The sequence below is a fragment of the Heterodontus francisci genome, chromosome 2 (genome assembly GCF_036365525.1).
Source record: "Heterodontus francisci isolate sHetFra1 chromosome 2, sHetFra1.hap1, whole genome shotgun sequence".
NCBI classification, from domain to species: domain Eukaryota; kingdom Metazoa; phylum Chordata; class Chondrichthyes; order Heterodontiformes; family Heterodontidae; genus Heterodontus; species Heterodontus francisci.
In genome coordinates this window covers 16282490-16307782 of record NC_090372.1, presented here as the reverse complement: position 1 = coordinate 16307782, position 25293 = coordinate 16282490, and the positions used below count along the sequence as shown (strand labels likewise).

At 42.5% G+C, this 25293-nt stretch overlaps 1 protein-coding gene across 8 annotated transcripts in view; it reads left to right on the top strand.

Moving 5' to 3' along the window:
- fyco1a (FYVE and coiled-coil domain autophagy adaptor 1a) overlaps positions 1-25293 on the top strand; it is a 225776-nt gene that overhangs the window by 46822 nt on the left and 153661 nt on the right. For 5 of the 8 annotated variants that reach the window (XR_010977255.1, XM_068054896.1, XM_068054916.1 and 2 more), the window contains 3 exons: positions 4469-4636; positions 8803-8952; positions 22320-22531. Coding sequence is in view for 6 of the 8 variants with exons in the window: in XM_068054896.1 (XP_067910997.1) it covers positions 4469-4636; positions 8803-8952; positions 22320-22531 (530 nt within the window). In the remaining 2 variants the exon portion in view is untranslated. Of the gene's footprint in view, positions 1-4468; positions 4637-8802; positions 8953-10963; positions 11593-22319; positions 22532-25293 lie in introns of those variants that run through there. The other 3 variants (XR_010977257.1, XM_068054948.1, XM_068054938.1) reach the window with 3 other exon arrangements.

The following is a 25293-nucleotide window of genomic DNA, read 5'->3' as shown; positions in this document are numbered from 1 at the left end:
AAATCAGACATTTTATTGGTTCTTTTGCTGACTAGGAAGTGAGCAATTATTGTGGGAAATCTGAAACAGTCTTGAGTATAGCAGAGAGAATAAATATATTTCAGTTGATAGTTGACCTTCAGCTGACTGGTACTAACTTGAGTTAAGCCTGTTGAGTTGCAAGGTTTGTCATTTTTAGTATGCGGAGTGGTAGAAAATAAATGCATCTCACTGAAAACCTTGATATTGTTCATTCATGTATGCTTTATAAAAAAAATAATTGTTGATTTGCTATCAGCTTCATCTCAGTGCAGTACTTTTCAATTTGTCTTCCGAAAAGACAAGATGCATGCTTTATGTACGGGACCATATCATCCAATACTTAAATAAAAGCAAAGTACTGCGGATGCTGGAAATCTGAAATAAAAACAAGAAATGCTGGAATCACTCAGCAGGTCTGGCAGCATCTGTGGAAAGAGAAGCAGAGTTAATGCTTCGGGTCAGTGACCCTTCTTTGGAACTAGGACCTGCTGAGTGATTCCAGCATTTCTTGTTTTTATTTCATCCAATACTTAGTTGCAACTAGGGTTTTATTGTTAAAATTCCCAGGTATTTTACTAAATATTGGGCAGATTGTAGGCGATGAGGTCTGCTTGCAGGAATAATCAGTGAAGCCGAACATAAGAGACCGTAGGTGCTTAAAATTCGTATAGCTTAATCACTTGTGTAGCGTGATGCGAAAGAGCTTGCTGCAATCTGAATATGTTGAATCCCTAGATTTTCTTTTTTCATTAAAATCTGTAATTTCCTCAAATCTTCAGTAAAATTGTTAGTTAAGGTAAATTATTGTTGACTCCATTTTCATTCCTTATTTCCCAGAAGACTGGGTCTCCTTGGTGAACACAGAAAGATCAATTCATTCAGTCTGTTGGTTATCTTAGTCACTTGATATTTCACCTTTCAGGTATTTCAGTGGCCCATTATTTCCTTTTTTATCTGCTGTCTCTAAATATGTTTATAGAAATGCACAATATTTCTTTTAATCTTCCGTACTATCATATTACGAAGGACTTTAATATATGAATAGGAAAAAAAAATTCCTCTGGTTAACAAGTTAGCGATAAACTGATGATTTTCTTTGACTTAGCATTGTCATGAAGAAAGTGAGGACAGCGCTTAATCAAAATGTCATAGAGCGTTGTTAAAGCATGGAATCCTTTAGTCACAGGGAGAATTTGAGGCAGAGACAATTGCATCATGTAAAGGAGGAGGAGATAACATTTTCAAATAGAAAAATATATTAAGCTGTGCGGGGGAGGATAAAGGCATTGTGATTCATATTGGTTGCTCAAGCAATGAGCCAACACAAACGCAATTACTCAAATGGCTTCTGTTTTGTGCTCTCAAGGTCTTTGGTTCTGTCCAAGCCTTAGTTTCTATGCTGGCTGTTCTGAACAGTTTCTTAAAAGGTGCCAGCTTTGTCTCAGTAGTAACCCTTTTACCTCTGAGTCAGAAAGTCGTTGGTTCAAGCCTACCTCCAGAGATTTGAACACATATAATTGAGGCTAGTACTTCAGGATAGTACTGAGGGACTGCTGCACTGTTGGAAGTACTTGTCTTTCAGATGAAATGTTAGACCAAGGCCCCATCTGCACGCTAAACGTTATAAGGCAGTATTTAAAGAAGAGGAGGGGAGTTGTGCCCGGTGACTTGTCCACTATCTATAGGAAAATATGAAAATGATCAGCAGGAAATGACCAGCTGGTCCATCAAGCCTGCCCCATATGCTGATGGCTGAGCCATCATCGCTAAACACACATTCCCCCAAGGCCACTGCCCCCCCCCCCCCCCCCCCCCCAAACTCTCATCTACTTCCACAGCGCTGTAATCTCCTGGGAGAGGCAAAAAACAGAAAACAAAAAGGGCCTTTAATGAAACAAGTACTTTGTAAAATTCCTCTCTGACCCCCTCAGACGATCAAAACCTGTTCAAGAGATCACTTGGACCAAGCATTACTTTCAAAGATTACCAATTATACCTATATTATATCTCAACCAACATTACTAAAACAAATTATCTGGTTATCACATTGCAGTTTGTGGGATCTTGATGTGCTCAAATTGACTGACTTATTTTCCCCCTACATCATAACAGTGACTACACTTCAAATGTTCATTAGCTTTAAAGCACTTTGGAAATTCCTGAGGTTGTGAAAGGTGCTATATAAATGCAAGTCTTTTTTTCATTATCTGCATATCAGTCCACCATATTACCTACAGCTCCTTCATAGGAACATTATTGTACAAAATTTGATACCAAGCCACATACAGAGATATTGGCACAAATAACTAAAAGGTTGGTCAAAGAGGTAAGTTTTAAAGAGGGTCTTAAAAGAGGATAGAGAGGTGGAGAGATTTAGCTTTGGGCCGAGGCAGCTGAAGGCATGGCCACTAATGCGGGGAGCAAGGAACTCTGTTAATATAAGTAATCAATTTCACAATACCACAAAAAAGTGCTTATATCTTTTCTTCGACAGCTAATACACCTCTAGCCCAAGCAGTTACAGTATTATTCACTTTACATTTACAAGAGTTAAATTTTATTTACATTGAACAACTTCTCCTTCAACTCCACGCACTTCCTTCAAGTAAAAGGTGTCGCTATGGGTACCCGCATGGGTCCTAGTTATGCCTGTCTTTTTGTGGGATATGTCGAGCATTCTTTGTTCCAGTCCTACTCAGGCCCCCTCCCCCAACTTTTTTTCCGGTACATTGATGACTGTATCGGTGCCGTTTCCTGCTCCCGCCCCGAACTAGAAAACTTTATCAACTTTGCTTCCAATTTCCACCCTTCTCTCACCTTTACATGGTCCATCTCTGACACTTCCCTTCCCTTCCTCGACTTCTCTGTCTCCATCTCTGGGGATAGGTTGTCTACCAATATCCATTATAAGCCCACCGACTCCCACAGCTACCTCAACTACACTTCTTCACACCCTACCTCCTGTAAGGACTCCATTCCATTCTCCCAGTTTCTCCGTCTCCGACGCATCTGCTCTGATGATGCTACCTTCCATGACGGTGCTTCTGATATGACCTCCTTTTTCCTCAACCGAGGATTTCCCCCCACTGTGGTTGACAGGGCCCTCAACCGTGTCCGACCCATTCCCTGCACCTCTACCCTCACCCCTTCCCCTCCCTCCCAGAACCGTGACCGGGTTCCCCTTGTCCTCACTTTTCATCCCACCAGCCTCCATATCCAAAGGATCATCCTCCGCCATTTTCGCCACCTCCAGTGTGATGCCACTACCAGTCGCATCTTCCCCTCCCTTCCCCTGTCAGCATTCCGAAGGGATCGTTCCCTCCGCGACACCCTGGTCCACTCCTCCATTACCCCCACCACCTCGTCCCCGTCCCAGGGCACCTTCCCCTGCAATCGCAGGAGGTGTAATACCTGCCCATTTACCTCCTCTCTCCTCACTATCCCAGGCCCCAAACACTCCTTTCAGGTGAAGCAGCGATTTACTTGTACTTCTTTCAATGTAGTATACTGTATTCGCTGCTCACAGTGTGGTCTCCTCTACATTGGGGAGACCAAGCGCAGACTGGGTGACCGCTTTGCGGAACATCTCCGCTCAGTCCGCAAGCAGGACCCTGAGCTTCCGGTTGCTTGCCATTTCAACACTCCCCCCTGCTCTCATGCTCACATCTCTGTCCTGGGATTGCTGCAGTGTTCCAGTGAACATCAATGCAAGCTCGAGCAACAGCATCTCATCTACCGATTAGGCACACTACAGCCTGCCGGACTGAACATTGAGTTCAATAATTTCAGAGCATGACAGACCCCCATTTTACTTTCATTTTTAGTTATTTTTTCTTCCTTTTTTTTTTACATTTTTTCATTTTTTACAATCTTTTTTTGCATTTATTTCATTTCATCTTCGTTTGTTCAGTTTGCTTACCCACTGTTTTTTTCAGGTTTTTTTTCAGGTTTGCACTTGCTGTTCAATATTCAGTGTATTCACACCTAATCTGTACTAATGCTTTGTCTTTCAACACACCATTAACATATAGTTTGCCTTTGCTCCGTGACCTTTTGGTCAGCTATGTGGCCTGGTCCAATCTGCACCTTCTCCTTTGTTATCTCTTGCCCCACCCTCACCTCACTTGCTTATAATCTGTGACTTTTCTAATATTTGTCAGTTCCGAAGAAGGGTCACTGACCCGAAACGTTAACTCTGCTTTTCTTTCCACAGATGCTGCCAGACCTGCTGAGTGATTCCAGCATTTCTTGTTTTTGTTTCAGATTTCCAGCATCCGCAGTATTTTGCTTTTATTAAATTTTATTTAGTAGTTTTGGGAGAGAGTGAACTTCAGTGAAATTAATGTTGGTTTTGAATACTATTTAATGCATTGGACATGCTCAGGCTTCATAAAGTTACTGATGTCTGCAGTTTGCAGTTGACTTACTGAAATTTATTTTTCAATAGTACCCAGCAGGAGTTGGAAGCTGTAAAAGTGGAGCTAGAAGAGTATAAACAACAGCTTGAGAAGACGCAAGTAGAGACAGAAAGAAATGAACAAAAACTTGTGGCTGAACTAGCTGACTTGAACAGCACTAAAGAATTTCTGGAAGAGCGCTTAATTGAACTTATTAAGTATGATGCAACAATCAATGAATTTTTTTCATTCCATTAGTTAACTGCTATTTGAAATACTTTGAAGTGCTTAATAATCTCTGATTATTGCTATTTTACTTCATTTATTCAACTTGCATGTACATTCAGGGTTTACTGTTTTTCATGGAATAGTGACATATCTAGGTTTACTACAAAAATTGTGCCCAGAGTTTTGCTCATTCTGAATTTAGCCCTTAGTTGTTTTTCTCTGATCAGCACAAGTATCATCAGTTCTCTATATGCAAATGGTGTTTTGTAATTTAAGATTCCACTCTAGTGTAAATTAGTGCAACATATTGAACTGGATTTTGTGGTTAACAGCTAAGCAACGCTGCTCAATGCTGACTTTGAAGAAAGCTACCCTCAAAAATCTAGCGATCTCTGTTGAGTGGATTTCCCCTTTCCTGAAGTTCGTTTGAATCTGGCACTGAGTTGAGGGGATCTCCAGCAAACAGGGTAAGCAACCAGTCGCATTCGAGTATTCAATTCGAGACAACAATCCAGGAAGTTTAAAAACCACTGACCACTTTTTTTTAATTTTAAATTTTACAGATAGTGAAATAAATGATTGGAACATACACATGGGATTACGGTGGAAGCTAAAATATCATGAACAAATGTCAAAAAAAATTAGTTTTTGCACTGCTTTATTACAGTACCCACATTTGTGATGTATGTTACAATACACAGTGAGTCTGGCATTGCTGATATCTTCATTACAATGCTTAACGCTAGCCATATCCACATACCCACATCAATAGAAAACGCACAATGTTATAGTCCCAACATAATGGCTCAGATTTCACAATAATAATGACAGTGAGTAACCCACCTCCTGACTCCCCAAAGCATGTCCACCATCTAGAAGGCACAATTCAGAAGTGTGATGGAATACTTTTTACTTGCCTGGATGAGTGCGGATACAAAAACACTCAGTAAGCTCAACTCCATCCAGGACACAGCAGTCCGCTTGGTGGGCCCCATCCACCACCTCAAATATTCACACCCTCCACTGCCGACACACAGTGGCAGCAGTGTGTACTATATTCAAGATGCACTGCAGCAACTCACCATGCCTCCTTCAACAGCACCTTCTAAATCTGTGACCTCTTCCACCTAGAAGGACAAGGGCATCAGATGCATGAAAACACCACCACCTGCAAGTTCCCCTCCAAGCCACACGCCATCCTGACTTGGAACTATATTGCCGTTCATTCACTGTCGCTGGGTCAAAATCCTGAAACTCCCTTCCGAACAGCACTGTGGGTATACCTACACCACATGGACTGCAGCAGTTCAAGAAGGTAGCTCACCACCACCTTCTCGAGGGCAATTAGGGATGGACAATAAATGCTGTCCTAACCAGCGATGCCCATATCCCATGGAAATAAATAAAAAAAGAAACTGTTAGCAAATTCTGGAGTCCGCAATTGTGCCATTAAATGCGGAAATCCAGAAGTTACTGTCAGTGAATATACCCTTCCCCAAAGGGTGCACTGTAGAAATCACTGAACTAGCAAAAACTTGTACTTTTACTCTAGGTATCGCGGTAAAAACCCTTGAAAAGTTATATAATAAAAGCAAAATACTGCAGATGCTGGAAATCTGAAATAAAAACAAATGCTGTAAATACTCAGCAGGTCTGCAGCAAGTGTGGAGAGAGAAGCAGAGTTAACGTTTCAGGTCAGTGACCTTTCATCAGAACTGCCTAAGGTTAGAAATGTAATAGGTTTTAAGCAAATAAAGCGGGGGTGGGGAAAGAGATAACTAAGGGAAGGTGTTACTAGGACAGGATCACCGAGAATAACTGACAAGAAGGTCATGGAGCAAAGGCAAATGGTATGTTATTGTTGTGCTGAAAGACAAAGCATTAGTGCAATGAGGATGTTAATGGACAGAAAATGAACAGCCCTGGCCCAAAGCACAAACATGAAAAAAACAGTGGGCAGGCACATGGTAAAAAAAAAATGAAGGATGAAACAAAACTAAAATAAAATAAAAAGAAAAAATAACTACAAATAAAAAGGGGGGCCCGTCATGCTCTGAAATTATTGAACTCAATGTTCAGTCCGGCAGGCTGTAGTGTGCCTAATCGGTAAATGAGATGCTGTTGCTTGAGCTTGTGTTGATGTTCACTGGAACACTGCAGCAAGCCCAGGACCGATATGTGGGTATGAGAACAGGGGGTGGGGTGTTGAAATGACAAGCAACCGGAAGCTCAGGGTCATGTTTTTGGACTGAGCGGAAGTGTTCCGCAAAGCGGTCAACCAATCTGTGTTTGATCTCCCCAATTTAGAGGAGACCGCATTGTGAGCAGCGAATACAGTATGCTACATTGAAAGAAGTACGTAAATCGCTGCTTCACCTGAAAGGAGTGTTTGGGGCCTTGGATAGTGAGGAGTGAGGAGGTAAAAGGGCAGGTGTTACACCTCCTGTGATTGCATGGGAAGGGGACGAGGTGTTGGGGGTAATGGAGGAGTGGACCAGGGTGTCGTGGAGGGAACGATCCCTTCGGAATGCTGACAGGGGAGGGGAGGAGAAGATGCGTTCAGTGGCATCACACTGAACTTTGTGGAAGTGGCGGTGGATGATCCTTTGCATGTGGAGGCTGGTGGGGTGGAAAGTGAGGACAAGGGGAACCTTGTTGCGGTTCTGGGAGGGAGGGGAAGAGATGAGGGTAGACGTGCGGGAAATGGGCCAGACACGGTTGAGGGCCCTGTCAACTACAGTGTGGGGGTGGCGGGGGGGGGGAAATCTTCGGTTTAGGAAAAAGGAAGACATATCAGAAGCACTGTTGTGGAAGGTTGCATCGTCAGAGCAGATGCGTCGGAGACGGAGAAACTGGGAGAATGGAATGGAGTCCTTACAGGAGGTAGGGTGTGAAGAAGTGTAGTCGAGGTAGCTATGTGAGTCGATGGGCTTATAATGAATATTCGTAGACAGCCTATCACCAGAGATGGAGACAGAGAGGTCAAGGAAGGGAGGGGAAGTGTTGGAGATGGACCATGTAAAGGTGAGAGAAGGGTGGAAATTAGAAGCAAAGTTGATAAAGTTTTCCAGTTCAGGGCGGGAGCAGGAAACGGCACTGATACTGTCATCAATGTAACGGAAAAAGAGTTTGTGGGGGGTGGGGCCTGAGTAGGACTGGAACAAGGAATGTTTGATATATCCCACAAAAAGACAGGCATAATTAGGACCCATGCGGATACCCATAGCAACACCTTCTACTTGAAGGAAGTGAGTGGAGTTGAAGGAGAAGTTGTTCAATGTGAGAACAACTTCAGCCAAGCGGAGGAGGGTGGTGATGGATGGGGCCTCTGTTCAAGGAAGAAGCGGAGAGCCCTCAAACCATCCTGGTGGGGGATGGAGGTAAAGAGAGATTGAACATCCTTAGTGAAGAGGAGGCAGCTGGGGCTAGGAAACTGGAAATTGTCAAAATGACATAGGGCGTCAGAAGTGTCACGGCTGTAGGTGGGAAGAGGCTGGACCAGGGGAGAAAGGATAGAGTCAAGATAGGAAGAAATAAGTTCAGTGGGGTAGGAAGGAGATAGAAGCGGGCTTTCCTTGAAAAGTTATACCTTGTTGAATGAGGCTTAACTGAGTTTTTAACAGCATAGTAGGTTCATAGTTACTGCTGAACAGCCTCACTGGCCCTGAAAAACTAATTTTATAATTGTGGAATGTCAGACTTCTCCATTAAAAAAAATTCACATTATTTTGAAATGAAATAAACTTTTTTTTAGAAAAATTGATACTTTGACTTCCTTAATCCCATGTCTGTCCCAATCAATAATTTCACTCAATTTTTCACTTTTAATTAAAATTTTAGTGGTTTTTACTTCCTGGTTTGCTGCTTGTGAAAATACTTTAATATGATTGGCTGCTTACCCTGCTTGATGCTGTCACTGTTGCCAGACGCCCAGCGATCCCCTAGACTTGGCACTAGATTCAAATAGATGTCGAGAAAGGGAAAATCCATGCCACAAAGATCACAAGTTCTTTTTAGGCAGCTTTCTTTGAGGTCAGTGGCATTTCACTGCTGACTACAAAATCCAGACCAATGATATCCACATGAGTAATACCTGCTTTTCTTTGTTCATAAATATATTTTGCGGGCTGTTTATTTGTTTTTATTTTTTTTTTAGAGATAAGGATGCCCTGTGGCAAAAATCTGATGCACTGGAATTTGAACAAAAGCTCCGCACAGAAGCACGATGGCTTGGGGACAGGGAAGTTAACTACTGTCTGGATTGTCAAAGTCAGTTTACATGGTGGTTACGTCGGCATCATTGCAGGTATGTCTGTAAAAGTAAATAAGATGTAAAATTTAATTTGTGAGCTTTCAATGGCTCAGCACAAAATACTGGTCAATATTTTTAGCTTTTACGCTCAATACACTGTGATTGTTTCTACCCATACATTTTAGTGGGCGGGCAAGTGCAGAAGTGTAAAACCTTGACTACTGTGGTTAGCCTTGATTGTCAAGCCATTTACAATAATGGAGTGGGAAATCTATAGCCCAAATTGCCTTCTGAGGAGCCTGCGTTATTCCTAACTGTATTAGGCAACTCTTTCTCCGAAGGCCATTCAACAATTTCACATTTATATAATGAATTGCTTGTTTACATCACAGTAACTGTGTCCATTTTCAGATGTTTTTGAGGGATTTAATGAAGCTTTATGTAAAATCCCAGTAGAAAGAAAAGTTCAGCTTGAGGTTTTATAGTCAAATAATGCTATTGTTTTGAATGAGAGGGAAATTGCAGATAATAAATGTTTATTTAATTAGAATTATAATTGCTTATTTTCTTGTTGGATAATTTTTGCTTTTATATGGATAACCATATTAGTGACACCCACATCACTGTTACTTAATGTTAGTCATACCCAAATTACAAATAGCCACATTACAATGTTCACATTATTAATATACTTGGTATAATATAATACTATTACATAGAATACAGAACATACGAACTGCCCATGCAGCCTAACTAGTCTGTGCTAGTACTTTATATTCCATGTGAGTCTTCCATTCCTTCTACTTCATCTAAGCCTTTCTGCAGTGGTTAAAGTTCACCCCCACCCCCTGCATTTGCAAAGCCAATATCAGTAATACTGATATCAGTGGCACCCAGATCAGCAGTACTCACATGACAATACTGCTTTTATAATACCCACATCAGTGGTACCCATATCACAGTACCCATGTCCATGGTGCTTATAATCACAGTGGTAATGGTTTTTGACATCAGGGTACCCAACACCGTGCTGCCCGCATGGCAATGCTTACATCATTATACCCTTATTAGTAATTTTCTCTCGATCTGAGTTATTGATAACTATGTTACCCTCATGACTTGGGCATTCTTCTGAGTCAGCAGGTCCAACCCCAGAACTTGAGCAGGTAATCTAAGCTGACACGTCATTGCAGCACTGAGAGAGTACTGCATTGGAGGTGTAGGCTGTGAAATTGGATAACCCCCGAAAATTGTCACGGGGATTACAATGCACGGTCAACCTGCACCCGTTGCTTCCGAAGCAGGAAGCATGCAAACTTTGTGCTGCCTGCTCAGTTAAATGATTGCAATGAGCAGCCAGCACTAAGTGCGCTGTTGAGTAACTGCATGCCTGACCAGGGGGTGCAAAATCATGAAAGGCTAGCATGGGTTTAAGCTAATCTGCATTACTTAAAGCCAACCTGCACCTCTTAAAGGGAGGTGCATTTTGACTGGAGCACGTGCTGGAAGTCATTCTAAAAGTGAATTTGACCTGGGAAAGACACAAGAATGGTGCAACACGGCAGAAAACAGCTGCAAGGTTTCCTGACACTGCACTTGGAGGCCTTGATGCAGGAGGTGGATAGCAGGAGAGACACCATCTGTCCACGAAGGGGCCCGGAGGCCCTCAGACAAACTCTCGGAAGGCAGTGGGACCAGATAGCTTTGGTGGTTGATGCCAGGAGTCTAACCCAGATGACTTGGATGCAGTGTTGCAAGTAGTTCAATGACCTCATGTGAGTGGCCAACGTCAGTGAATGTATCTTCAAATGCCATATCCTGCCACCTGCACCACTAGCTTCAGCCACTGCTCAATGCACCACACCCCATCTTTCACTACCATCAATCTATCAATCTGGACTTATACCTAACATTCATAGCTTCACTTCACCCTCACATACTTAGCACTGCTGCGTCTCATATCCACATCTCACAGCTTGCACACGCTGCCAGCTATTAAACCATGACAGCCACATAACCAAAATATATTGCACCATATTCACTGACTCTTCCCTCTTTCTTGCAGGACAAGGTGACGCATAACTGGAAGCAGCAGCACCTAACTCGCGAGGGACAGGTACGGCTGCATGCCCGTACCCTCATGGAGGAGATGGTGCTTGCTATGACTGAACTATGGCCAGTAGTGCGGCTGAAACCATCAAAGATGACGGTATCTTCACTCCTAATTCTCCTTCCTCATCTTGCATTCTCTTCTGATTTACAAGCTGCAGATGGTGTAAGCATGCACCTCTTGCTTCCCTGCCTCCTGCCCTCACCACAGTCCCTTGTGCCTTTCTCCTTTCAGTTACCCAAGAACTACAATCTGGCCCAGCCGTTGTGGAAGAGCAGGCGACAGTCATGAAGAAGAAATACCATCACTTTCTCTTACACCTGCAACCACCAGCTTAGATACTGACATGGCATGTACTTCAGAGGATAGTTTAGTGGTGGGACCTGCACACGGTGGGCTGAATTTTACCAACCCCTCGACGTCAGGGACTGTGGTGGGTGGGCCCATAAATACTTGAGGGTGCAGCCCGCCACGACCCCCGATGCCGAGAAGGCCCTGCCGCATTTTACCAGCGACGGCGAGTCCTCGGCTTAATTTACATATTTAAATTAATTAAAACAAAATGCAAGTTAACTTACCTGGTCCTGGCCCACACTGATTTTACGCCCGCCAACTGTACCAGGCATGGCTTCGGAACTCCATGCGGAGTTCCAAGGTGAGACACTGTGGGGGGGGGGGGGGTGGCGGAGCGGGGATAACAGTTTTTATTGTCTGTGGGGATGGTGGGAAGGGGTTGAGGGATAAATGTGAGAAGGTTGGGGGGGAAAGTTCGGGTTGTGAATAAAATACGTTTTCTAAATATAAGGCAATAAAAAAACCATTGCGGGGGGTGGGAAAGGGCCTTCTAATTTTTTATAAGCAGATGTAAAGTCATGTACCTTCAAAAAATTTAAATTTTTGCTAAGGGCTTGAAGCCCTTTAAAAATGGCGGGGGAGCCTGCGCAGTGGCTCCGGACTGCGGCCGCCCCCGATGGCATAGATGGGGCAGCCATTCCGCCCCCTCCATTTAAATAAACCCCCACACGAAATATTGCAGGGGCTCAGCGGCTGCACTTCTGTGTTGGAAGACTGGCGAGTTCAAAGCATGCCGCCACGCTGTGCGGCACGCTAATAAAATTCAGCCCCGTGAGATACCAGGCATGAGTGAACTGTAACTAGGGCAGGGGACAAGGAGAGCACGGGTGCTAGCTCTCTGATGGACAAGGTCACTTGTAAGTTCTGCTGCAGATGATGATTCAGATGAGGACTTGGATGTGATGCCCTACAGAAGAAGACTGATGGAATTGTTAAGACTGAGGTGGGAAAAGTGCACTGTTAATTCAGTCGCACTTCTTCACAAGTCACAACATTTTCCCATTTACAGAAACAGTCAATCAGATACTGTTATTTGTCCCCAGAATAAAGCTCACCAACCAGGTTTCTTTAATAAACAAAATTATCTGTTTATTATAAAACAAGTCTTAACCAATAATGAGATAAACATATATGCGAATTGAAATACTAAGCCCCTTATTTTTTATCCTAGCCTTCATATACACACACTCATACACAACCAATTAACTGGGGGGAGAAAAGGATTTTTGTTTACAGCTATTACAAAGAAATAGAAGGAATAAAAAAAAAACTTAGACTGAACAGAAGATATGGAAGTCCTTTGTTTTGGCAAGGTGGCCCAAAGGCAAATAGGTGGCTGCTACTAGGTGTCTTCCTAGAACAGTTCTTTCCAGGCAATGTTGATGAACTGTCTGGGTAGGCTTTCAAGAAATGCAGCTACATAAGACTTCACATCGGTCTTACTTCAGGTGTGCAGCAACAAAAGTTTCAATTCTCTCACATTCGATGCAAGGTTTTTGCAAACTTTCAGGATTTCTTCAAATACAGGAAGCAATAGTACAACTTGATGCAGGATTTGCTTTTCAAGAGCAGGGATTCTTCAAAGAGAGAGTTATCAGCTGGCTGGATCTTGTGTCCTCCTGGCAGGTCAATAAGCAAACTCCAGCAGACTGTTTTAGCCAAACCAACTTGACTTTTTTTTAAACAGTTCAAAAATGAAACCAACTTTTTCCAGAGGCAAGTCCTATGACACCATAAATCCTGACTTGTTAATAAGCAAATAGCTCTTAAGTCAAACCCCCTGCTGGGCTCTTTACAAACATGTGCCTTCCGGTAAAACTTGTTTACTGGTCAACCTTCTGTTGACCTTCCTTTTCAGAAAAACACCCACAAAGTTCAGCAATCTGCAGATTATTCAATGTCCAAATTTCAGCTATAATTTCTCAAAACATATTTTACGTAGAAAAACAGAAGCGCTCACGTAACAGTACGCAAAATGAAATGCTCACCAAAATGGCATCTGGTGGGCTAGCACCAAAGGTGTGTCCACGTAGTGAAGGACTGAGTCAAGGTTGATACCTGTATTACTGAGATGCATGTTGATAACCACATCTGCACATTCATATTATTAATAACCACGTCACAATGCCTGTTTTGGGTGGTGCCCATATCCCAATATACACTTTGTCACCATGCCACCATATAACAATACCCAAATCAGTGAACTCAGCATCACAAAATCCTCATTGGAATAACCCCATTACTGATGCCCACATTAATAATAGATTGTTATTCACATATAACAGTGCCCAACTTAATCATACCCACATCACTGATATGCATCTCACAGCCCTCACAGCTCCAGGGACCCGGGTTCGATTCCGGGTACTGCCTGTGTGGAGTTTGCAAGTTCTCCCTGTGTCTGCGTGGGTTTTCTCCGGGTGCTCCGGTTTCCTCCCACAAGCCAAAAAAGACTTGCAGGTTGATAGGTAAATTGGCCATTATAAATTGTCACTAGTATAGGTAGGTGGTAGGGAAATATAGGGACAGGTGGGGATGTTTGGTAGGAATATGGGATTAGTGTAGGATTAGTATAAATGGGCCAAGAGCGACGTCTCAATTCATTCCATCTTCGCTGCCTTCGGAGAATACTTGGCATCAGGTGGCAGGACTATATCTCCAACACAGAAGTCCTTGAAGCGGCCAACATCCCCAGCTTATACACACTACTGAGTCAGCGGCGCTTGAGATGGCTTGGCCATGTGAGCCGCATGGAAGATGGCAGGATCCCCAAAGACACATTGTACAGCGAGCTCGCCACTGGTATCAGACCCACCGGCCGTCCATGTCTCCGTTATAAAGACGTCTGCAAACGCGACATGAAATCGTGTGACATTGATCACAAGTCGTGGGAGTCAGTTGCCAGCATTCGCCAGAGCTGGCGGGCAGCCATAAAGACAGGGCTAAATTGTGGCGAGTCGAAGAGACTTAGTAGTTGGCAGGAAAAAAGACAGAGGCGCAAGGGGAGAGCCAACTGTGCAACAGCCCCAACAAACAAATTTCTCTGCAGCACCTGTGGAAGAGCCTGTCACTCCAGAATTGGCCTTTATAGCCACTCCAGGCGCTGCTTCACAAACCACTGACCACCTCCAGGCGCGTATCCATTGTCTCTCGAGATAAGGAGGCCCAAAAGTATAAATGGGTGGTTGATGTTCGGCACAGACTCGGTGGGCCGAAGGGCCTGTTTCAGTGCTGTATCTCTAATCTAATCTAATCTAATCTACCCAAGTAAATGGTACACACCACATAATGGTTCGAATTTCAGATGAGGCAGTGGCCCCGGCCACTGGCTGGAAAGCTGGAGGCGAGCACGTCTCCACTGGGCTATTTTGCATGGCTCAGACCCCTAATTGGCTGCAGTTGGGGTCTTCTGCCCCCATGAGGCAAGAAGTCCCGTCTCCAAAGGCTGCTGCCAATCCGAGAACTGGCAGCTCTTCAGTCCCAGCAGCTCCACTGGGAGTGGTGGCCACTGCTGGGACTGCACCTAGCAGGAAGAAGACCATGGACATTGACCTCCAGAAAGGTAAGTGGGGGTTGGGCGATGGTGTGGGGTGGAGGTTGGAGTATAAGGCGGGGCAGCTGTGCTGCTGGGGGGCCCCTCCTTAGGGTGCCTGAGCAGGAGTGCCCTTACCCAGCCCGCAAGGAGACTGCCAGGTAAAGGTCAGCTACCCGACCCGAACCCAACGGGACCCGATGACATGTGTCAGGTTCGGGTCGGATCACACTTCCGGGTCTGGCATTCGGGGTCGGGTTGGACACGCTCTATCACCACCTCAGGTAAGTGGATCCAATGTCAATGTAATTTTTGGATTAGAAAGGTGGTTTTGTTATTTTAAGCTTGTGCAGATGAGCAACAAAGTGAAAAACGGAAGGTAAGTTAATTGATGGGTCGGGCGCGGGAAAAAATGGAAGGACTCAGTCTGGGTCGGGCTTGGGGTTGGATGTGGTTCTGTCGGGGTCGGGTTTCATTAGCAGACCCGAGCCGGCCTTTACCGCCAGGTCTCTTCAGGTACCAAGATGCCCATCCGCTACTGAAAACATACCAGAGGCAGCAGGAACTGACCCTTAAGTGGCCATTCCACCTGATTTTATGCAACTCCCCTCCACTCGTCTCCTAGCCCGCTCCTCGGGGGATCTAAGATTCCAGCCAGTATCTAAATTACTGCTACGTGCCCATGCTTCCATATCCTCAACACAATACCCACCTTAGTAATACATGTTACAGATACCTGAATCAATACATCCATGTCTTTATATTCCAGATATATGCTAAATACATGACTATTCCCAATCAGTGACACTTCATTAGAAAACTCACATTAATACCACCCTCATTACAGTGACCATATCACCGATACCTACATTCGTGGTAACTATGTTAGTGATGCCCACATTATGGGCCTATATTCTCTGGAGTTTAGAAGAATGAGAGGCGATCTAATTAAGACATACAAGATTCTGAAAGGGCTTAATAGGGTAGAAGCTGAGAGATTGTTTCCGCTGGTCGGGGAATCTAGAACGCAGGGGCACAGTCTCAAGACAAGGGGCCGGTCATTCAGGACTGAGATGAGAAATTACTACACTCAAAGGGTTGTGAATCTTTGGAATTCTCTAACCCAGAGGGTTGTGGGTGCTCTTGTCATTGAATACATTTAAGGCTGGGATAGATGGATTTTTGGTCTCGCAGGGAATCAAGGGATATGGGGAGAGGGCAGGAAATTGAAGCACAAGATCAGCCATGATCATATTGAATGGCGGAGCAAGCTTGGGGCCATATGCTCTACTTCTCCTATTTCTTGTGTGTTCTTGTGTATGATAACTGCATTCACATTACAGAACTCCATTTGTAATACTTCCATTGGTAATACATTAATGAAGCCATGTTGCAATGCCCATGTTTGTGATAATATCTACATCAGTGACATCTATGTAGTGCATGTTTGTTTTTGAGACGTCCACGTTGTACCATTCACTTCCCCACATCAGTCACACCCACAACTCAATAGCCATATATCAGTACCTACATCAGTGATATCTTATCATGATATCCATGTCATGACTCATGTAACACCATCCTCGTTAGTGATAGGCACATTAGAAGGCACAGGATTACAACCATGGTAACACCCAACTCTCTAATAACCATGTTATAATACCCGAAACACAATACTTACATGAGTGTTCCCATGTCACAATGCAAACACAGTGATACCCACTCCCTCAGTAGAGGTGACCATATTATACCTACTTAGCAAAAGCAATGATCACTCAAATTACAAACTTTCCTGCGGAAGGATTTAATTGCCGATGGGTGCATTGATCTTTATTTCTAGCATAGGGAGCAAATCGGGGGAAATTTCAAGCTCACAGAAACTAGGATAATTTCATAGAATGTCAGTAAAAATCAATTATTTCAGTGGCACTAAAATGAGATATAAAAGCGCGCTCTAGTGTAGAGGAGTTTCCAGGGTCATGAAATGTTTTAGCAGTTAAATAAATTTCTAATAGTTGTCAATGGACTGTATGCTCTAAAATAGTGATCAACTGGAATCTTATGCTTAAAATGGCACATCACTGGCATATATTGTGATGCACAATTATTTTTTAAAGTCTGACTGAAACATAAAATATCTGATGCTAATGATTTAATTTTGTAAATTGTGTTTTTGTTAAGAGCTTTCAGATATATTTTGCTCAAGGGGCCATCATTGTTCCATTGAATAATCACTCTTAATGGACAAATCATGATGCATATTTCAATCCTTTGTGTTTTATCTCCATTCTAAACAATAAATACTCTTACTTAATTGAGTTGCTCAGTGGTGCACTTCAGACTTGTGCTTAATTGTCCAATGATTAGCATGCTGCTTATTCATTGTGAGTGTTATTACATTTTGTTGTAATTATTCTTCCTTTTCCTATTGGCACCACAGGTTAGGTGTGGTCAGCAGGAGACTCCATTTAAACTGTCTGTAAAACTCCTCTAAGTTCTTGAATAACTTAGCTCATGTTACCTCCCTTAAGGTGTTGAAAGTCAGATCTTGCGATATACACGCGTCATATTAATGGCATCATGTATGTTGCATGTGTTGTTACTGCAGTGTGTGTGAAAATGTCATTAACTCTACACAGGTGCACTTTGGGATCCACTAAGACCAAAGAGAATTTGTTTATTTGCAGGTCAAAATCAGGTAGAATTTTTTTTTTACTGATCCAATATCCTGGAAAAATCTGGGAATTTATCAGTTGAGATTGGGTTTAAAAAGAAACAATTTTACTGATATCCCCAATAGTTATACTCACAATCAGCACCACTAATGAAATCTGCATTATGGTACTCCAATACTGATGCCGATCTATGATACTCATATCTGATACTCAATAACACATATGTTACCGTAGCCAAAGCAGAAAATCCACATCAACATACTCGTCTAACGATGTGTATATTGGTGATACCCACAGCAATGATATCCTTACCAAAGTAGTAACATCACAAGATCCAAATCTGTGCTAACCACATTACTGATGCCCACATTTCAGTACCTATATAGGTTAGTGACACCACATTAATCATACCCACATTACGAAACCAATCTTACAGTACAAGAATTAGAATATCCATATTAATACCCACATTTCTGACTGAGAAGGGAAACTCAGAATTCCTGCCTTACTCATGTGATTCAGACGCAACGAGGAGCTTGCTACAAAGTAAGCTTATTCTAACCTTGAATGGATCATTGGTAAAATCATATTTGTAATTTTATATGGAGTTCAGTAACTTTAAAAGAACAGAGTTCAAATAAGATCAACAAAGATGATTGTTGCACTTTACATTCTATGGGATAAAGCAAGTTGTGAAATTGAATATCTCTGGTAAATCGTTGTAGAAAAATGAACACTGTTGGTTAATGTTAAAAACACAGTTGGTTGACTAGTACCTTTCCGAAAAGAGAGTGTACTACCCTAGCCACTGTGACTACATGTGACTCCGATGGTACAATATACAGTTGACTCTAAATGTCCTCTGAAGTGGTTTAGCAAGCCAATCAGTTGTAAAACAACTGCTGCCAGACAAAATCATAAGAGATATTAGTTGGTCCTATTAACAATGACCCAGATGTTTTATCAGGCAGTCCAAGTCTGGTCAACTGTGCTCATGTTGGGAGAGCTGATCATTTTGATTAATCACAGGTTACAACAACAACTTATATGGTGCCTCTAACATAATAAAATGTCCCAAAACGCTTCACGGGAGCATTATAAAACAAAATAGGACACTGAACCACATACGATATTAGGCCAGATAACCAAAAGTTTGGTCAGAGAGGTAGATTTTAAGGAGTGTCTTTAAGGAGGAAAGCAAGGTAGCGAGGCAGAGAGGGAATTCCAGAGCTTAGGGCCTAGACAACTGAAGGCGCAACCACCACTGTTGAAGTAATTAAAATCTGGGATGGTGAAGAGGCCGGAATTAGATGAGCGCAGATATCTGATGATTGTGAGGCTGAGGTTGATTGCAGAAATAGGGAGGAGTGAGGCCATGGAGAGAATTGAATTTTAAAATCAAGATGTTGCTTGACCGGAAACCAATGTAGGTCAGCAAGCACGGATGATAGGTGAACGGGAATTGGTGCGAGTAAAGACACGGACAGCAGAGTTTTAGATGATCTCCTGTTAATGGAAGGTGGAGTGTGGGAGACTAGCCAGGATTGTGTTGGAATAGTCAAGTCTAGAGGTAACAAAGGCACAAATTAGGATTTCAACAGCAAGTGAGCTGAGATGGGGCAAAGTTGGGCATTGTTACAGAAGTGAAAATGGGCGGTCTTAGTATTGGCTCGGCTATTGTTGCAGACATATCTGTCCAGGGTAGCATTGGTAGGAGTGACCACTGCAAAGTCCTTATGAAGACTAATTCTTGTCTTCATAGTGTGGATGATCTTCATCGTGTGGTCATGCTAAGCAGGATAGACGAAGGACAGATCTAGCAGCTTAAAATGGACATCCATGAGGGGCTGTGGGTGATTAGCAGCAGAATTATATACCAATGCAGTCTGTTACTTCATGGCTTGTCACATCCCTCACTCATGCATCGCCATCAAACTGAGTGATTGATCCTGTTCCAATGTGGAGTGTAGAAGGGTGCAGCAGTAACAGCAACAAAGTGAAGCTACAATGCAGGACTATCTGAATGATAAACAGTTAACTATAGACAAACTAAGTGGTCCCACAACCAGTGCTCAAAGCTCTATGGCCCTATCACATTGTTGAGAATGGTAGTGAACAATCAGACGACTAATGGGAAGAGGAGGCTTCACGAGCACCTCATCCTCAATCAGAGCAGAGCTCAGCACATGCGTAAGGGCTGAAACGTTTGCAAGGGTCTTCAGCCAAAAGTGCTAAACGGATGATCCTACTCAGCCCGCCATCATTTAGCTGATAATTGGGATATGATAGAGTGGTAATTGATTAGTTTAGATTTATCTTGTTTCATGTGGATAGAATATACCTGGGCAGATATCCACATGTCAGCCAGTGTCATTGCTGTAGTGGAATAGTTTGATAAAGGGAGCAGCTAGGTCTAAAGCAAGTGTCTTCAGTACTATAGTGGGGACTCTGCTCCTAAGGTCCCCAGTATCATAAATACCAGTGACATGAGGCAGCAGGTGACTCCACTGGGCACAGCTCTGGGCTCTGACAGTGTCCCAGCTGGTCACTAGTTGTATATTCAGATTTGCAGACTGCAGTAAGTTGTATAGATGAAAACTAGAAGTTACAGAGACAGAAATAGATTGAGTGAACAAATCTGTGTCATGTGGAGTTCAATGTGTCAGATCATCTATTTTGTATCCAAAAAAGACATTGTCTTAAGAGATTAGAAACTGGAGGAGCAAAGGAATTCATGTGTCCATGTATAAATCACTAAAGGTTATTACACAGATACAAATAGTAATCAAAAACGTTCATGGAGTGTTGATCATTATCTCAAGGAAAGAAAAGTGAGAAATTTATACTTCAGTTGTTTAGTGCCTTGCTGAGATCCCTTTTGGAATATTGCGATCAATTTTGGGCATCACCCTTCAAGAAAGATATATTGACTTTGTAGGGGTACAGTGCAATTTTACCAGAATTATACCAGGGCTTTCAGGGTTAAATTATGAGGCAAGGTTGCATAAACTTAGCTTTTATTCTCATGCGTTCAGAATGATGAGGGGTAGTCTAATCAAGATACTTCCTTACATGATTAAAGGATCTGATGGGACAGATATTTCCTCTGGTGGTGGAATCCCGAACAAGGGGGCATAATCTTAAAATCAGAGCCAGGCCATTTAGGAATGAAGAACTTTGTCATACAATAGGTGGTAGAAATCTGGAAGCCTCTCTCTGAAAGCTGTGGATGCTGAATTAATTTAAATTTTCAAGACTGAAAATGGTAAGTTTTTTTGTGAGGTAAGGGTATCAAGGGATATGATGCAAAAGTGGGTAAATGGAATTGAGGTACAGATCAGCCGTGGTCTGACTGGCAGTACAGACTTGAGGGACTGAATGGCGTACTCCGGTTCCTATATGTAATTGAAGCTGCCAAGGGGAAATGGTCCCTTGTCACTTTAGTGCTTCCACCTCGCTCCTCCACATGACCCACTCTCCCCATTGCCTGACCTCTTCACCCCTACTATTTCTCATCCTCATTTTCCCCTCTACCCACAACATCCCCTCTGTTCCCCTGTGCACGCCTAACCTGCCCCTTGCTCCTTAACAGTCCACACAGACACATGTAAATGGAGACTTCAGCGCCGAAGCCCAGGCCTGGAAGTTTCCTGGGGACCCAGTGCATGGATGATACCAGTTGAGAGTGAGCAGAAACAACAGCTACCAAGTGACATGCAGCAGCTGAGAATGGGCTGGGGTGTAGCCAGGATGAGGCCAGTGCTAAAGTCCATCAGGTGACAAGACAAATGAGAAGAGGTTGCCAGCTGCTGGCCTCCCTATTACAGACTTTTGGATGAAATATTTCACTGAAATAGAAGTTGCATGGAGCTTGGGTGCCATTTTTAGTGCTAAGATCCTTACTTTATGCAATTCTGTTTCTACCCACATCACAGTATCTTTATATGGCTGGTTTCTGATTAAAGGACGTTGCCCCACATACATATTTCAACTAAAATTAAAGTCTGCTTGTCAAGGTGCATGCATTACATTTTAAACATGCTGGCTTAGCCATCCAAGGATATTTTTTACATTGGCGCTAGTTAATTATCAAACTAAAGTCACAAATTCCTTTGTTTTTCATGCTTTAAGTCAGATAAGGTAGTCAAGCAACTCTCTTTAAGGCTGTTAATTCCACGTGTGTCGTAATTTAGATAAAAATACTGCTCATCTCAGTTGTTACTTGAGGCTGTATTCTGCATTCTGTTCTAAAAGGTGGAAGGAATAAGTAGAACTCTCTCTTTTGAAAGTGATTTTCAGTTCCTGAACAACACTCTGTCTTGGAACCAACTGGCCCTTATTTAATCCATTGACCTTTTTAATATGATTTCCTTTGGACTATTTATCTCCAGTAGTGACTCTTCCACATTCTCCTCAGATACTCCTATCGTCCTACTATCACCTTCTCTTAAAAACAGATACAAATATTTACTAAACCTATCCACCAATTACTTATTCTCAAGTCCAAACTGGCACATTTATTTCTAAGTGTTCCCATCCCTTCTTTGACTAACCTATGTTTCTTAAGTGCTTAATAAAAGCAGTTGCATTTCATAGATTCTTAGAGTGCAGAAAATACTTTATGCATAAACAAAGATTGGAAACATAGGACTTGTGGAAAATCAGCAAAAAGATTTGTCATATTTAATCTCCTCCCTGAATGGTTCAAGTTTGTTTTCACCTGGAAAATAATCTTTTTTTTCCATTTCAGACTTTGTGGACGTATCTTCTGCTATTACTGCAGTAATAATTTTGTGATGACAAAACATAATGGTAAAAGAGAGCGCTGTTGTAGAGCCTGCTACACAGAACATAGTGCTGTAGTTCAACGGTTGAATGATCCTGGATCATCTGGTACAACAAACAGCCCTGATGAATCTCCCTCACGCTCCATTTCGGAAGGACCAACTAGCAGAAACACAGGTAATAATTCTGATAGTTAGGGAAACAAATTATTCCTATAATTATGGTACTCGTTCTAGTGCAGATACTAATTACTAATACATTACAGATGCTAATGACAATAGTTCAACAAATTGTTGTAATAGTTACTAATTACCAAGTAAGTTCATTATTTTGTAGCACATGAATTGAATTAAGCATATAAACCCAACTCCATTGATTTGAGAATATAACTGTAACTTCAGTACTGAGGGAGTGCATCAGTGTCATAGGTGCTATCTTTCAGGTAAGACGTTAAAGCTGTCAGGTGGATGTAAAAGATCCTATGGTGAAGTCGAAGAAGAGTTATCTTGGTGTTCTAGCCAACATTTATACCTCAGCCAGAATGATACCTGGGCTAAAAGGGTTAAATTATGGAAATAGGTTGCATAGACTAGACTTGTATTCCTTTGAGTATAGAAGATAAATGGAGATCTAATTGAGGTGTTTAAGATAATCAAATGTGTTGATGGGGTAGATGGAGAAAAACTATTTCCTCTGGTGAGAAAGTCCAGAACAAGGGGCATAACCTTAAAATTGGAGCTCGGCTATTCAGGTGATGTCAGAAAGCAGTTCTTCACATAAAGAGTTGTGAAAATCTGGAACACTCTCCACAAAACACTGCTGAGGCTAGCTCAATTGAAAATTTCATAACGGAGTTTTATGTTAGACAGGGTTATGGAACCACGGTGTGCCGATGGAGTTGAGATACAGATCAGCCATAATCTAATTGAATGGTGGGACAGGCTTGCGTGGCTGCGTGGACTACTCCTGTTTTCTTTAAGTGATATTTTTTCAGAACATAAGATTATCTGGTCATTTTATGTATTACTGTTTGAGGAACCTTGCAGAATCAGGCACTACTGAGACCTGAGCTTTGGATCTCTTGTTTAGATCAGGTGCTTTGGTCAGCTAAGCTGCGGCATCTAAACATAAGACACTACCTCCAACAGAACTGCATTCCCTCAATACTGCATTGAAGTGTCAGCCTGGGTTATGTACTGAAGTGCTCAGTCGGGGCTTGAAAATGCATTTGGTTGTTTACCTGTATCATGAGACTCTTCCCTTGGAGAAGTGTCTGAAGTAGAAGAATTCACAGGCTAGTTAACAGTCTGACAGGACACAATGTGAACTCTCCTTCACTGGCTGTAACCATAATTATGTACCACCCGATAGCGTAGTTAGATCTGTACAGCAGGAGGATTTTATGGGTTTCCACAATCTACACGATGAGGTGAGGGTCACTCACCAAGCGGGCGCATGTACTTTACTGATGTCAGCCTAGAATTTAGAGTCTGAGCTGCAGTCTCCACATGCTGGGACTGCTGTGTACATGTTAGCTGCTGTGTTTACTTACCAACCAACAGTGGCTACACTTCAAAAGTATTTAATTTGCTGTGAAGGGCTTGGGGATGTCCCGTGAATGGTCCTATATAAATGCAAGTTCTTTCCTTCTCGTAACTTTTAGTATTATTTGGCAGCTTTTAGATTAAAGATTGCATATTATGTTTAAAAAAATAAATATGCAATAGTCACAGCTTTTGGATTTTCATGCTAGCTACTTCTTGGGTTTAGTCACTGGTGGACCTTGTTTCTCCTATGGAGTAGCTAGATCAACAATAGAGATCTTAACAGAACCCTTAGTCTATTTACCTGTTACCAGAATGCTTCAAGGGTTGCCACATGAATTCTCATAAATAATTTTACAAATCAAGAGACAGGCTTTAAACCAACAAATGATTTTATTTACATGATTTTGGTGAACTCGAAGCACATATGAGATGTATTTTATTTACATTTCTAGATATGTGAAACAACAAAGTACATCTTGATTTCTCCCTAAATATAGGTTTGAACCATATGCTTACTATAACCTCAGACTAGGCTGATTTCGCTTTTCAGGCTTTAAACCATTCAGCATTACAGCTGGCAACAGTGTTACAAACTTATTGATTGCTACCTTAACTCTGAGATGAAAAGGCGGCTTTTAACTCTGGGCAGGAATCGGGGGCTGAATTGGTCGCCAAACCATTTGACCCCCTGAGCGTGACACCCAGGAGATTTAAACATCCCCAGCAGAGGATGGGGGTCAGATTGCTGCTGGGAAACCACAGAAATCTCCCTGGCAAGGTATGTATAGATGCTTCTGGAGTGGGCAGTCTTCCTGTGTCTGAATTCAGGCAAGTAAAAATGGTAGGGGGTGGGAACATGTTGGGAACGCAACGTGAATCCCCATCACTATCCCATGCCGAGTAGGTATAGAGTATAAAATTGGCCCCAAAGTATCTACCTACCATGCTCTCAATCACCGAGGAATGCACCCATTTTTCAGAGGTTTCAGAATAACTGTCAATCAAAGGCATTACCCATGGATTGAGAGCCCCTCCTTCCATGTGTGACCAGAGGGTCTGGAAGAACCTGTCTGACTGGTAGAAACTACAAATTGAACAGTACAGAAAAAGCTCTGTTATCCAACACACCCTGGACCGGAGATGTGCCGGGTAATTGAAAATTCCGGATAATCAAGTGTTATACTACAAACGCAATAAAGTGCAACAGTTTTCATCTTAGGAGAAATGATAACATGCAAATAACAAGAAAATGTACAAAATAGGAATCCTGAGGCAATAAAGAGGCATAGAATTCATGGGGAACAGTAAACTTAATGTACAAATTACACTAAAGCGCTAGATGTAGAACATGATGGGACAGACCTCCGTATTGAGCCAATGGCAAGCCCTGGA